The 16,411-nt window shown below is 38.6% G+C and overlaps 1 protein-coding gene across 2 annotated transcripts in view; it reads right to left on the reverse strand.

Annotated features, from left to right (window-relative positions):
- The window catches only part of LOC139121871 (gonadotropin-releasing hormone receptor-like), a 40,642-nt gene extending 33,311 nt beyond the window's left edge, over positions 1 to 7,331 (reverse strand). The window contains exons 1-2 of one of the 2 annotated variants that reach the window (XM_070687132.1): positions 7,024 to 7,331; positions 5,752 to 6,296 (exon numbers count right to left, since the gene is read on the reverse strand). In XM_070687132.1, the coding sequence (XP_070543233.1) occupies positions 5,752 to 6,255 (504 nt within the window). In that variant the 5' untranslated portion in view covers positions 6,256 to 6,296; positions 7,024 to 7,331. The remainder of the gene's footprint in view (positions 1 to 5,751; positions 6,297 to 7,023) is intronic. The other variant, XM_070687133.1, reaches the window with a different exon arrangement.
- Between the last annotated feature and the right edge of the window lie 9,080 nt (positions 7,332 to 16,411).

Consider the following 16,411-nt stretch of genomic DNA (forward strand, 5'->3'; position numbering starts at 1 on the left):
TTGATAGAATAAAATAGCGTCTGCTCGTTAGAGAGCCTGTTCTTTTCAGAAAAGCAAAAAAATCACGCTCGTCTCCAAATTCAGTTATTGCAAACATTTTACAGCCTACATACCTATTCTCTATTTTACAAGGAATTCAGCCACATATACCCTTAATCAGACATTTGATGGAGAGCTTATTGATATTTTCTCCACTGTTATAGCTTTTTTTCGCTTTATCAACGAAGCAACTCGATCTATTTTATCATTGTTTGGATTTAACATGCCCTCGTAGAATTTTTGTCGGATACTTCTTGTGTTTCAGTTCTAATTTTGCCACAAGAATTTACATCCCCTCCGTATTCACTTGATTGTGCGTTCGAGTGTGCGATTCCTATTAACACCGTGACTATACTATGACACAATTTTCACAACGCTTTCTCCCTGAAACACTAAAGATGAACATTTGCAGCGGAAGGGTGGGGGCAATAAATAAATAAATATGAAAATAAATGATAATGGATTGGTAGGTAGACGGATAGATAATAATGAATAATGAATTTATGGAAAAAATAAACAACTGAAAAGTAGATACCTTTAGCTTGCCTTACTTTGCCAATACCTTTTCCACATTTCTGAACATAAAACGATTACGTCACTGTAACAGTGCATTACAGAATGGTAAATTATACGAGTTTATGTGCATTTAGATACTTGAACTCCCGTTATGTTAACGAAGACGAACAGTTTATCATTTAATAGCTTGGGATATATGCAGTTTCAATAGAGGGGCTCCTAAGAGGAAAAACGTGCACGCAATAAACTATGAGGAGAATCTGATAAGAAAATTCCTCTCCAACAAAAATTGATAAATTACATCATGATATCTAATTTGCACGGCCGATGAACATTTGGTCTACTGCTTGCTAAAACCAATATTGAAAAGTTATGAAAGCTAAAAACCCCTCCATACTGGATCTGCATTGTCTTTCTCATTTTGACCTTTCGTACTTTCACAAAAATGTAAGAAGTTAATCGATCGAAAGCATGCATGTCACCATTGTATTATGGTAATTGCTTCTCGAAACCTATAATAAGAGAAAAATCAACTTTGGTAACATTGAAATTGCTGAGGGCGTATTGATAAGAGGAGCAACGACCGTTAGATAACGTGCCTTCTATTCACGTGCGATAATATATATATATATATATATATATATATATATATATATATATATATATATAAACATATGAAACACAAATATTAATCAGTCTTAACTTAAGACGATATCTAAGGTTTAATGAACAAAAGCATTAGTTGAAATATAAAATCTCTGAACTTTGTGCTGCAACCATACGCATATGTATGAGAATATACTTTCAATTACAATTTCTCAAGTTTTACACACGATTTACACACCTCCAATGTTTGCTGACTTTTCAGGTAGACTCATATTTTGCAAGCGTTTAACCTTGTAAACCTTAATAGGTTTTGAAAGACTCAGATCGGTAGATTTCCAAAACAGACAAATCTATTTTCATACTTGAAGTATTTACTTTTGCCCCACTTGTCGTACACTCGCTACTGCCACAAGGAATTTCCAAAGATGCTTACGTGTTCATTTCCGAACAGTAATAGTACATCACACTTACTACTAATCTCTGTGGAAATGCGTCAAGCAGTGAAATATTGTCCAGTGATGACTTCTTCGTTTCTTTGTTAATGTTTTGAACATCTGACAACATTTCTATTATAATGATTATTCTAATACATGAATAGTTCAATGATTTGTTGGACCATTTCAAATCTTGTGGATTTAGACAATCTGTGATGCTGATATTGACGATGACGGCGACGACGACGATGATGATGATAATGATGATGAGATCTATGGAAGTTGATTTAAATAAGAAATGATGCTGCCTAGCACGAAATATTTATTCATTTGCTGTTTCTTTTTATATGATCTGCAGTTCAAAAACGGCCTCTTACGTAACAATACATGTCACTATCACGCCATTACCGAAAAAATCAAAGAAAATACCCTGCAGGCTGATGATTAGCCAGATGATTAAGTGGAAATTGAAGTGGTACTGCTTGACAAAGCTGGTTGCCAAGTACAGAGGTCAGAAGTCAAAACATTGTACCTGAGAATTCCAGTCCAACATTGAGACTCAAGAGACATACAAAGGCACGCATGAGTGCCAATAATCTGCATAATGTAGCATACATTATTACATATGCCGCAATGGATGCATTTTCACATAAAGAAAATATCAAGGTTACTAAGTTCTTTGTTGTTGCGAATTGCATGATACAGGGTGTTTTTTGTATAAATGACGAACTTTGGCATGCTTGGGTATATCTTTGATTATTAGTTTCAAGAATAACACGACGAGGCACGCATTATGCGAGGTAATATCAATATTAGAAATAGACATTGATTTGTTAATTTTTGATTGCATTTGTAGATTTTACGATTTGTTTGGTAAGCGATCTTAATTGAGTGAAGATTGCGATTCTTGTAGATAAATTCACTAAAATTAGTTTTTCAGCTTATTATGGTACAAGACAAGTTTTTGTTGCAGTTTGCCAAGGAAGGGCTAAATTGTACAATTGATTTATTTTACATAAATTGAATATCTCACATAAGTCGGCACCAATTTGTTTGATCAGAGTTGCTGCAATTATTGATGAGTTTTTGGTTTACTTGAAGTATACATTTGCGTATCTTGTTGCATGCCTTCACAACCCACTATCAATTTTCATTTCAGCTGTCGGAGGTAAGCATGTTGTTAGACTCGATCTGAACTTTAGAACCTCTCCGCTATAATTGATCACACACGCAGTCGTGCCATTTTAATCAATACCTGTTTCACAACATATATACGACCTCAGCGAGCCGGCTATGGATTCTTAAACGCTAAATGTATGCGCTTTTTATAGTACATAACAAGTTGTATAACGACAATACTTCCATAAGAAAGTTAATTTTCATTTCTGAGTGGTTTTTCTTTTTTCAACTATTTGCTAAATCTTTCATCAAACAAACTTTCAGCTATTCTCTTCCAAAATCAAGATTAAGAATAGAGGGTCATCCTTCAAAGTGTGATACTCAAGAAACAAATTACCTAATATTTACACTGATATTTGAAATTCAAAATGGCCGCCATCCCTGCGTTATCTCTATGGGGAAAAATAAAATGCCCGAATTGCAGAAAACTAAGATGGTGAAAACTTTTTTACTCCAGAAGCTTCAAAATGAACCGCCGGAAGTGGTAGGCTAAAAGAATATTGTAAAAGTTTGAGAGTTCAAATGTCTGTCGGGCGCATTGTATCTCAATGAAGTTGCTTGGTACCAGACACAATTTGATACACAGACAAACTAAAAAATGAACACGAAATGATAAATTGATTACGGGGTAAGATCGATTTCCTTGAAAAAATAGCGATCAGTTTGACAGTACTGGGTGGCTATGTACTTGTACTGATTGTTTAAAATGGATCAGGTATGGATTATGTACATTGAGTGAAATCAAAGTACGGCAAAGATTGCTAAAACACGATTGAGATCCTTCGGTATTAGTTGTAAAAACACTAGCTATTAAATACGATACTGAGCAAGCCTTGAACAGAAACGGAAAATTAAATCATACACTTTCGATGGGGATCATCCTAATTAGTCGAGCTGACCACGAATTCATTGATTATCATTTGGCGCCAAAAGGTCACATGATCACTGGTACGGCCGCGTGTAAGTTGCTCCTGTTAACACTTTTACGGAAGACTGGTACTCAAGACATTTAAATGACTATTTGAAGTAAGTCTACCCCATTTCATTAGCACTGATCCGTGTCTGTCGAGTCAGGGTGATATGGTTTAAAGAGGTGTGAACGTGACGACAGTCCTAGCTACCTTTTTATTCTGAAATGGCATGAATATTTTTCCTTTATGTATCGAAGTAATATTTCACTCAGTCTCAGCAAAAAATAATCCCTTTGAATACCAACAGGGCCTGACAAACTGAGATGACAAAACTTATCGCACTTTGTATCTTTGTGAACAACTTTTTTGAAATTAGACTATCATCACATACGATATCGACGACAATACATGGCGATTTTAAAAAGTGTTTCGGTAACTATGAAATACAGGTTTTCTTCCAAAGACACTTGCTTACAGTTACCTAGTACCTACAAGGGGGTTATTGCTAGCACTTTAAGTTTTAAATTACCAAGTATTGCCGTAAACATTGAAATAAGGCAGATTTGACGCGAAATGTTTTCATAACGCATTGTTTTTATAACTCAAAGGTCTTTCCTGTCATCTTTTTCTATGATCTCTTACATTTTGAAGCGCCAGAAAAATATGAACTTATCTCTAATGATACTACCCGGGAGTGAGTTATATGTTGGATGGCATTCCGAGTCGCGCTGCCTTGCCAATTAAATTGAAGCCTGTAGGCCACCCACCATATCTCCATTCGTTATACAAGCCAATCTTCCCGACAAAAATTATACCGTTTGCGCAGTTACTGTTACATGAGTGTTCTAGGTTACCTGGTTACAAAAGGGGAATTAAACTTGAAATATAAGTCCAAACTAAATTATGTCTACTTGCTTCGGTGAATGTATAGTCTTTCCCTTGCTTCGAGTAGCGTCGTTCGGGCGACTGCGTGAGTCAGTTAAGAGTATGACAGTATACCCGTATATATGTTAGATTATCTTTTGTATAAACTCTTTATTTCCAAACGTGATTGAAATACAATATCATGGATATTCGTGTAAAATATGATTACACTCAAGCGCTTTTGAATGATGATCTCAGTAATTTCCTGTTATGCTTGTGACTATAATACGAGATGCTCGCTCATTCAATTCCGTTTAATGCTATCGATATCAACGGATATTTGGACATGCATCGCTAAATATCAAGGATGTCATTTACCATTGCAGCAAGATTTTACCCTCGATATTAAGGGTCTAGATAGAAATGTATGCTAACTTAATTGCTGTTCAATTTTCTCGTCATCTAAAATACATTGGATATTATTTGGGAGACAAGATTGCGCGCGATAGCAAACTGCTTTGGTCGTTTGGCGGATGTGCGAGTGGCAATGACCAGAGGCGGTTTACATAGCAGGTCGTCCATAACAGCTCTCCATTTGTTAATAGCGCGACTCACATCTAGAGTGGCATACGGTCTGTGTGACCGACCTTGCCTCCCTAAGTTGATGAGAGTTTACTTACCTAGCTTATGGAACAGGAGGTGTATTCTGAATAGTGAAAATTCGAAAGATTGCCATGTTTTTATTATATCATGCATATGAGAAATTGTTACGGAAATCGCGGCCAATCACGACAGGTGCTGTAGCTTTCATGTAGGCCCTATAGTTAATTTTCAACTTGCGCCGGTTAAACGAGCTTAGCAATTTTTGCAGGGTCATCTCTGTATAAACGTTGCTTCTCATATGCACTCGCTCACATTTCAATAACAGCAAGAAAAACGATTTCTTACAGGTGTTGAACGATTTCCTATCACCAAGGAAATGTCAATACCCCTGTTATTTACACGGCAGGCTGTAAAATTCGTATTAGCAATGGTTGATTCAATCTCCTGGCAATTAAGTGAACTAAGTACTACATCCGGCACGAATCCTACGAAAAAAATGTTGAGAAATCAAAACGGGCGATAAACGTGGGGCGGCATCGTTTTTCATGAACGTGTTTTGAGTATGAACGGGGGATGGAAGATTCATAAAATACACCAACCTGAGGAATGCTGAAAAAAGCACTGGCGATGTAAGATACGATGATCATGATTCGCACGCGGCGAGGACCTTGATTTCTGCTAAATGGGTGTATAATGGCGATGTACCGGTCGATGCTGATCGCCACCATAATGAACGTCGAAAGATAAAGCCCGAACATGACCAGGAACTTGACGATTTTGCACAGGAAATTACCCCCGAGCCACTTAACGGTTCCATACCACACCGCGTTGGAAAGCATGAGCGTGAACGTGACGGTGAGATCAGCGATGGCGAGATGGAGGATGAGCGTGTTGATAGTCGACTTCCTCCGTCGGATGCGGTACAGCGTGGTGAAGGTGGCCACGTTTCCCAGCGTCGAGAACAAGATCATGACGCAGCATATGATCACTTTGGCCAGGGCAACATCATCGAACAAGGGCATATCATCGATGGTGTAATTGCCGCTGAAATTGCTGTAGTTGTTGTTGTACATTTCAAAATCGAAATAGTTTTCTGAATGCATTGATGTGATGGTGATAGCCTTGCGTTCGACTGTTTACTCTGCTAACAAATGAAAACGTGTCACTTCATTAACCTTACGAACTTTGAGCGGAGTGAATGCGCTCACGTAATTTTACCTTAGGCTGTACAAATATGAACTCGAAAGCATTTATGTTACACATATTCTCAATATGTTTTGCAATCGACACCCGGGCTCTTCTACTTTTCGGCATGATGCAACCACAAAAGTCACAAGAAATACCAAAAGACTGTTTAAGTATAGTATGAACATATAGAAATGAAGACCACGCTCTGATTAATAAAGTATCGGCGTGGGTTTTTTTTAACCCGGTTCAAGATAGCTGACATTTAAAAGAGGCAAATATATCAAGACGCCGTCAAATTCTCTGAAAAACATTTGTAGACAAAGGTGGTCCTCGTTGAACTAGTAGTCCCACTCTGGACGGTCTGCAAAAGTCTGTCCACGACAAATATCTAAAATTCCTTGAAAGTTAATGTGAGCAACATTTTATGGTGTTTGCCGACTGAAACGTTTGCAATTTTTGAGAGAGTATGTACTTTCTGTGTATGGGCACACGTGTAAGCACGAGACAACTTCCAACTCTGATATTCTGTGACGACGGATTGATTCACTGACGTCTATTGCCTACACCGTTGTGATACCAAAAGCCAATGTTCCGCCAATAAAATCGAACTGTCCGAACAAATCGTGATAGGACAGAGCATTTTTTTCCTCTTGCAAAATCGAGTTGAGCTTCTCATCACTTACCACCTGTCTTCAGAGATCCCCTCTTTTCGAATTAGCTTGATTTTTCGCTCTTTCTGTCTGTATACTGCGCTCCATTAAAGTCACGATGTTTGTTCCGAGCGGTCACTTCCTCAGGCTGCCAATCATTCGTCCTCTTCATAATTTACGCATATTTTAACTGGCATGTCCATAAATATGATTAAGAAAGCAAACCGTACACCGACCATAACGTTGTATTAACTGTAGCACACCCGAGACACGAATGTGCGTCACGGTGGTTTGCCTGTGTGACTAGCCAATGTGGGCTTTTCAACTAATGTTAACGTTTTATTTGTAATCGAGAGTGTGAAACGCGCCCTCTGTGACAACAGAATATTTAATTGAATGGACCTGCTGCTGAACAAAGTGTCGTACTCTGACTACCGCAAGGTTTTATGGAAAACGGACACTGATTGACTTATATTAGAGTGACAAACAAGCTTTGATTAACATGTGCACAGGAATCATATATTAGTTTCATTTATATCTATACAAGCAGATTTGTTTGTGTCGTGGTCCATCATATTCCGGGTTCCTTCACATACAATGCAGGGAGAGGCGAGTACACTACGGAGAAAAGTATCCTATTTTCTGCGTTTGCGGCAGAGCGCATCTCAGTGAAATCCATCAAGTTTTAGTGAAGGAAAGTTGCAAAAAAAAGAAGAAGAAGAAGAAGAATTACTTCGAAATTCTGAAATACGACACAAGTTGTGTTGGCTGGGTATATGCCGTCAATTTTGACACGCGAGCAGTGACATCTTGTGCGCTTGCAAAGGCGTTAGTCGAGGGACTAGAGTAAAATAAATTTTAAGGAATTTAAGACTAACTCAGTGTCAGGCGACTCAAACCGTGGGCAGATAATGATTCTCCTTAGTGACGAGAAAAAGAGAATGGCAATTAAAATTCAACGATTTGAAGACATCCTCCTTGACGATGATCACGAGGCTTGACCGAGCCGGCATCGCTTCAAAGTCAACTCAGGGACAGACTGCTGTATATCTTCGCTACGTAAAGTCTACAATAAATTACTTCTTATATTTGGCGTAAACAAAACAGCTCATTAAAGCACGGGCATTCATCGCGTTGTGCACAGATCGTCACCTTTTACATTCATTTTAACCCTTGAACAACGTCCGCAAATTACCGGCTAGACTTTACTACCTCAGTGTGCGCAAGTGAAATACAGGAATACATATCAGGACAGAGCCTATTAAACGAACTCTTTCAAGCGCAATTACTCGAGTTGTATATCACTTTAAATGTGCATAAACGTAAATGTACTATTCAGTGGGGAAAAGTGGAGAGCTCGTGGAAAGCAAATTGACTACGCTATGGAAGATCAGTATTCATGTCTCGGTTCTAGCAACAACAGTGCCCTAAAAATTTTACACAATTCGCTGACTGAGTAAAACAAAATCAGCATATATTGTAAGTGACACAAATCAAACTGCCTGTATTTTGATTCTTCATGCAGTTAATAGTTGTAGGTTTCTGTGTAAATTCTGTAGTGTTCCTTTTACACAATAAATGTTCTTGATGGTATTGATGATAATGATGATGTCGAAGACGACGACCACGTGACGATCATGTTAGTGGTGACTGTGGTGTGATGATGATGATGATGATGATGATGATGATGATGATGATGATGATGATGATCACCATCATAATCACCATCATCATCACCATCATCATCGTTATCATAATGATGATGATGATCATGATGATAATGATAATGATCATGATGATGATGATGATGATGATCATCATCATCATCATTATCATCATCATCATCATCATCATCATTATCAACAACAACAAGACCAACAACAACAACAACAACAACAACAACAACAACAACAACAACAACAACATCACTGTGCGTAAGCTCAACTATCAATGTAATGCATATTTCATTGTTTATTTTCACGTCTCTGGTACCCTTGGAGTGTGAGACACCAGTATGAAATGGATTTATTTTCACACTCTGCATTATCGGGCGAGCAAAACAAATTTTAACGATGCGCTTTGTTCATTTTCTGTCCCTTAGTATACGCTCAAGTCTCGCGTATTACGTGTTAATGGGTCGTCGCGTACTGTAAATCTGAAATTATAGCTTGGGCAGACGGCATACTTCATAGTGAACGGCTTTGTGCACTCTCCCATCGGTTACAAGTATATGAAGATAGACCAAAACACGATATAATGTGTTACTTTGACTAATTCATCGTCATATTATTATTAATAACTGCTATTATTATACATCTACCATCGAGAACAATAGAATTTAGCGTGCGCTAAAAAAGCCGTACGGAACGCGCGCCCGTTCCGTAACACGTACGGTTTCAAGGCACCCCATTCCCTGCGGCTATATCTGCGCGTTCACTGTAGACCCCTTGGACGAGTGCCAGAACAAGTCTCGCGCGCGCTCTGTACGTACGTATGTGTGTAGTGCACACACTCCAAAACTTGCAGAAGCGCGTATTTTCGTAATAACCTCATATTACAGCGGTAAGAAGAAATCTTTCATCATTATAAACATGTTTTGTTCTATTTGGTGTCAGTGATTGTGTACTATATTTTTCGATGGGGAATGATATAAATGAAAGAAAGTCATTGTGACAATGGCGTTCGATATAAACATTTATTACACCTCACTCATTCAGCGTGCACTGCCATTGGTTAAACACAACTCACGTGACATGTAAAAGAACGTGATGATGCCCTCTGCGAATGTGATGATGCCCTCTGCGAACTTGATGATGCCCTCTGCATTTGATATTACATGGATGACGTCATTTTACTTATTGCGCATCCTTTCTGCGCAAAACTAATTGTCGTTCGCTTCTTGTACTTTGCAGTCGGCCGCCGGGCAACTTATTGCTGCGAAACGTCATGCAGAGCTGTCACTGGCACAGTTAGACAAGTAAACAGCAAACGAACGAAAATGGCAACATGAATGCAATTTCTGTGTTCAGCGACTATGCAAGCAACATATTTGGATACGCCACCGAGGAGATCGGCAAACTTTGGCGACAACCCTAGACTCGGCACTGACAACATTTTACGCTGAGGTCCGGACTCAGAAGGCGAACTGTACTCGAAAAAATCTTTGTGTTTTTGTTTCTTTGCATGTTTGCTTGTTCGGTGTAATAAAAATAATAACACACTAGAGCGAGGGCAATATCACGATTTTTTGCCTGCCCTCGGGCTGGTGGTCATGATCGAAATACTGATGATGCCCGTGCCGTATCATCAGTATTTCGATCATGACCACCATCCCTTCGGCAGGCAATAAATCGTGATATTGCCCTCGCTCTCATGTGTTATTATTTAACGATTACCTGCTCATGAGGGCTATAGTGCCCGTTTATTACCCAGAGGGGCCTAACGTTACCAGAAACACATGTCATCGCTATTCCCCGAGGTCGTAGGCCGAGGGGTATAGCGATGTGTTTCTGGTAACACGGGGCCACGAGGGGTAATAGACGAGCGCTATAGCCCGAATAAAGACCAGGCTATTGGTGTTTTATAACACACCACATGCTCATGTTGTAATTGTTATATAGTTTTTAACGTGTATTGATATTTTGCACCGCAACAATCCATTGTGACAAGTTTACTGGGCGATGTTTCCACAGCGGTTCAGTTTTACGTGGTACCACTTTGTTTCAAAAAATAAGCATACCTAACGACATTATTAGTTGCACCTTAATCTTTTCCGTCGATGAGCTGTTCAAGTTCCTACGATGTTGGAATGTTGGAAAATGTTGGAAAATCTGTTTTAGAGAATGTGTCGTCACCTATCCCGGACGCACATCACGTTCTAGTCACCCGCCATTGTTGCAAAGCTGCAGACGACACTACGGTGACCGGGCACTTTTCCAAATTTGGTCACAACTATTTCCCTAGGGAAATAGCTTTTCAAAAAATACCCTCTGACGTCACTTTTGTCGATCCGGTGGGGACTAGACGTATCTATTTTCTCGTCACGTGACGTATTCTGGCGAATCGCGACACCGAATGAGCATGTGGCGTGTTATAATAAACACCAATTACCTGGTCATGATGGCTATAGCGCCCGTTTATTACCCCGAGGGGCCGTTTGTTACCGGAAACACATCGCTATTCCCCGATGTCGTAGGCCGAGGGGTATAGCGATGTGTTTCTGGTAACACACGGCCACGAGGGGTAATGAACGGGCGCTATAGCCCGAAGAAAGACCAGGTTATAGGTGTTTTATAACACACCACACGCTCATGTTGTATTTATATGTCATAGTTTTCAATGGGTTTTGATATTTTGCACCGCAACAGTCCATGGTGACAAATTTACTTGGCGATATTTCCACAGCGGTTAAAGTTGTACGAGGTACCACTGTCATTCAAAAATATTCAAAGCATACCTAGCAACATCCTTGGTTGCACTTGAATCTTTTTCGTCGGTGAGCTATTCAAGCTCCTACGCTGTTGGAATGTTTGAAAATCTGTTTTAGAGAGAGGCTCGTCGCTCATCCCGGATGCAGATCACGTTCTAGTCACCGGCCATTCTTTGAAAGCTGCAGACGACACTACGGTCACGTGACCGGACACTTTTCGAAATTTGGTCAAAATTATTTCCCTAGGGAAATAGCCTTTCAAAAACACCCTCTGACCTCACTTTTGTCGATTCAGTGGGGACTAGACATATCTAGACGTATTCTTGCGAATCGCGACACGGAATGGGCATGTGGCGTGTTATAAAGGTGATTACAACACGCCACATGCTCATTCAGTGTGGCCATTCGCCAGAATACGTCACGTGACGAGAAAATAGATACGTTTAGTCCCCACTGAATCAGAAAAAGTGACGTCACACAGATTAAAATGCACAGTTCCAGATAACAGACATAGCACTTGTCGATCAGCAACAGTACAATTTAAAATAATCATGACAGTAGCCATCGATGAATTTTCACCTGTTAGAAAATTGGGGGGATCCTCACTGCTGAGGGTACAAAAGTATTTCTAAACCTGTTTGTGCGACGCCTGATTGAATGGTATCTGGTACCAGACCTCATTTTAATGAAATTACTATTCAGTGGATGCGTTTTGTCAGACAATATAGTTGTAGATTTGTTTTTCACTGATTTCATATACAAGTCATCAAAACTATACAATGGTACGCCTAGAATATTCCTAGCAGCTTTGTTGACGCGATTTATCTGAACTTTATTAGAATAGGAAATACTACCGCCCCAGCAAGGAATACAATAACAAATGATTGACTCTACCGTTGATCTGAAAAACATATGCAAATTGTTCCCGGATACATTAGCTCTATGCAACTTACGCAGAAAATACAATCTTTGCCGACATTTACGGTTTAACATATTCACATGGTCATCCCAAGAAACCATGTTTGTAAGAAGGATCCAAAGATATTTACAACTATTTACCCTTTCAACCTCCTCACCTTTGATTTTTAACGGAGGTGGACTGATTTTGTTTGTCCTGAAAATCAACTATCATTTCTTTTGTATTCTTTACATTTAAAAACAAGTTATTATCATCACACCATGTAACCATTCTGTTCACTTCTTGCTTATAGATTGTGTCCTGATCTTCTGTAATGAGGCCAGCCAAAGCCTTGTCGTCAGCAAATGTGTAAAGCTTATCACTACTGTCCACATGTATGGGGGTACAATCAGATGTAAATATGGTAAATAATGACGGCAATATCACCGAGCCTTGGGGCGAGCCGGCATAATTTGTCAATCGCACATGCGATCGCATCGAATTTACCTTGACAAACTGTGGTCTCCTAACCAAAAAATCTGCAACCCAATGAATTAACTGCCTGTTTACTGACATATTTTTCAATTCTCTGACTAATAAGTGTGGTGAAATAGTGTTAAACGCACTTGAGAAATCCACAAATAAAATTCGAACAGACGCATTGGAAGTATCAAGGTGTTGTGTGAGGGTATGTAGAAGATAGAGAACTGCATCCTCCTGTACTCCTGTGTTGGCGGTAAGCGAATTGTAGTGGGTCTTGGTACGGTAATGTTTGAGAAACCAAATATTTTAGTAGGATTCTTTCAAGACATTTCATTGGAAGTGAGTGCGACAGGTCGAAAATCATTATATATCTCTAGCCTTGACACTTTTGGAACGGATATTGTACAGCTTGTTTTCCAGTAGCCAGGGACCGTATGGGTGTCAAGAGACAATTGGAAGAGTTTGCTAAAAATTGGAGCCAACTGGATACAACATTCCTTATGAAGTTTCCCTGTGATATTGTCGGGACCGGCGGCTTTACGAACTTTAAGATTTCTGAACTGTCTACACACCTCCTCTAAACTTATCACAATATTTGCATTGTTATCCCTACCTTGGTCACCCAAGGTAATGAGTTCATCAGTTAACTTGTGTTTATTGTCATCCTTATCAAATCGCGCAAAAAATTCATTAAGTTCGTCCGCGAAATCTTTTTCCTTTGAAACTCTCAAATTATTCGTCAATGGTTCATATCCTGTTATTGTTTGTACTCAACGCCAGCTGTCATGCGCATTCTTTGTGTGGAAGTTATTTTCTATTCTGCATTTATATTCATATTTTTTCTTTCTTATTTCTTTTTCAGTAGTTTTTGAACTTCTCTTTGACGTTGTTTATCTCCATCCCTGAAGGCCCCCTGTTTAAGCTGTATGATATGTTTTAAACTACTTGTAAACCATGGTTTATTGTTTGAGTAACGTTTGACAGTCCTTACCGGGATGCATAATTCAATGCAAACATTTATGTAATCAGTTATCACCTCCGTTGAACTGTTGCAATCTCCATCATAAAGCTCATCCCAATTGGTGCAATCCAAACAAGCACGTAGCCTTTCAATTGAATCAGGTGTCCATTATAACATCGATACTTTTGTTGGTTTTATCCATAAAAATATCAGCATACCTAGCAACATCCTTTGTTGCAATTGAATCTTTGTCGTCGATGAGCTCTTCAAGTTCCTTCGTTGTTGGAATGGAATTTCTCGCTGTTTTAGAGAGAGGCTTGTCGTTCATCCCAGATGCTCATCATCATGTAGTCACTCGCCATTGTTTCAAAGCTGCAGACTACACTACGCGTATGGTCATGTGATCGGGCACTTTTCCAAATTAGGCAAAAAAAGTATTTCCCTGAGGAAATAGTCTAGTCAAACGCTGTTCTAATCAGGTTAATTTATATCAATTTTGAAGCAATTCTGAAACCCCAGATTTAGCTAGTTTTTGTATTGGAAAAAATATTTATACTTTTCTCATAAACTGCCATGTATAGTCAATCAACTTGTTTGGTGAAATCCCAAAATCAAATTTTTTGTACACACATGCACTTTTTACCTCCCACTGTAAGTAAATAACTATAACTATAACTGTTCTGTAACTACATCTTTCTTTCATGAATTTGACTATGTTGTGTGTACCGGCGATTTACTGTCTGTTTTGTGCTGCTTTGTGTCTATGTTTATGACTATTTTATTACGAATTTTGATCTAGTGTTATCGAATTATGGATTGGTATGATTGCGATTATTTTTGAATTTCACCAGAAATATAAATTTACTTCTCATGGTAGTCTAGGTATAAAGTATTAAACAATTTCCCCTCTTTCATGTTCAGTATTCTGAGAGGAGTGTACATGTGGTCCTTGTTAATTCCAGATACTGGATGAGTTTTTCCCTGGCAAGGCATGTAGATATATAAGTGATGATTTTTTCGTTCACAAAGCAAAGCAGCCTTTGCTCTGTTTTTGTGTAACGATTACATGGCAACCACTGCTGATCTTCAAACGTCAGTAAGATCAACGCAAACATTCATTAACACTGTCCTTAGCCAATTATGGCGAAGGTAGTAGATACTTTCATATGTCACAAAGCGTAAAACAAACAATTACTGGCTATGGATAATACCGTGTGAGGTCTGAAATTTTCTCATTATCTGCATGACAAACAAACGCGACATTGCATAACTGTTCATACTCAAATTAGGGACTGGTCAGTTTCTTCAGCCTGGGGGGGGGGCGGTGGAATTATAGGGGGGGGTCACCCTGTTTTTGACTTTGTTGATAGGGGGGGGTCACCATGTTTTTGAAATGCCTAATAGGGGGGTTCAGTGTGTTTTTGAATTTTGACACAGGTTCATCATTGCCTAAAATGCTAGTGTCAGCCACAAATTTCATCTTCAGTTGTATTTTTCGGCGCGCCCTTCGGGCGGGTAACTTTAATAATCAGTCATATTTTTCAGCAAACCCAACTTTAACATATCAAGCATACATACATCAGAGATATCTGTATGTTCAATATTTTTCAGCGTGCTCTTCAAGCTCATTACTTTAATATATCCGACATTTTTCAGCATGCCCTTCAGGTGCATGACTTTAATATACAAGGCATATATATCAGAGATATCAGGATGTTTCATATTTTTCGGCGCGCCCTTCGGGCGCCATACTTTAATAAATCAGAGATATCTTGATGTTTGCTAAGTGAAAGTGTACCATTATGAAATCTGCATTTCATATGAAAAGGATGACAAATTCCTTATACCTTTCTGTTCTCTCTATGAGAATTGAGTATAAGAAAGCAACATGCACAAATATTTCACAATATATATTTGATACAGTGACTTATTTTAGAGATAGAAAAATGACAAGATATCTTTCCTTCTCATTGATGCAATTATTTTCCTTTGTTTCACAGGTTTTCTGTAGAAAGATGCTATTTTATGAACAAAATAACAAAAGGCAGTTTTTGTCATTATTAGCTGTGCTTTTATGGTTTCAATGTTACCAGAAAAGGTCCTCTCAGACACTGTACACATCAGATTTGGCTAAAAAAGCTCTCTATGGCTCCTCGGGAGATTTAATTGGATGCTTGGCAAGTCTTAACACCCATCAAAGTTTTTGATTCACTGCTTTTTCCTCTTTGATATTAATGATTGACATCCATTTCTGTACAACAGTTCAGGACATCTGGTTAAGCATAGAAAGTGTGAAATACATTAACAGCTCATTCAAAATACAGCTCATTCAAAATGTACTGTATTCAAACTTTAAGATTGACACTTTGAAATTCCTATCTTACAACTTACATGTCAACAATTTCATTAAAACATAGAATGAATACATAAATATATGTAAAATGTAAAATATATATATATATATATATATATATATATATATATATATATATATAGATATATATATTTATGTCCATCTTTTGTTTTACCTATGTCGCGCCCCCGGGGGGTCACCCTGTTTTCGAAATTTGGAATAAGGGGGTCACCCTGTTTTAAAAATTTGGAATAGGGGGGTCAGCCACTTTTTGACGTCGGCAAAAAATAATCCACC

This window comes from Ptychodera flava, chromosome 21, assembly GCF_041260155.1.
Source record: "Ptychodera flava strain L36383 chromosome 21, AS_Pfla_20210202, whole genome shotgun sequence".
Taxonomy (NCBI): Eukaryota; Metazoa; Hemichordata; class Enteropneusta; family Ptychoderidae; genus Ptychodera; species Ptychodera flava.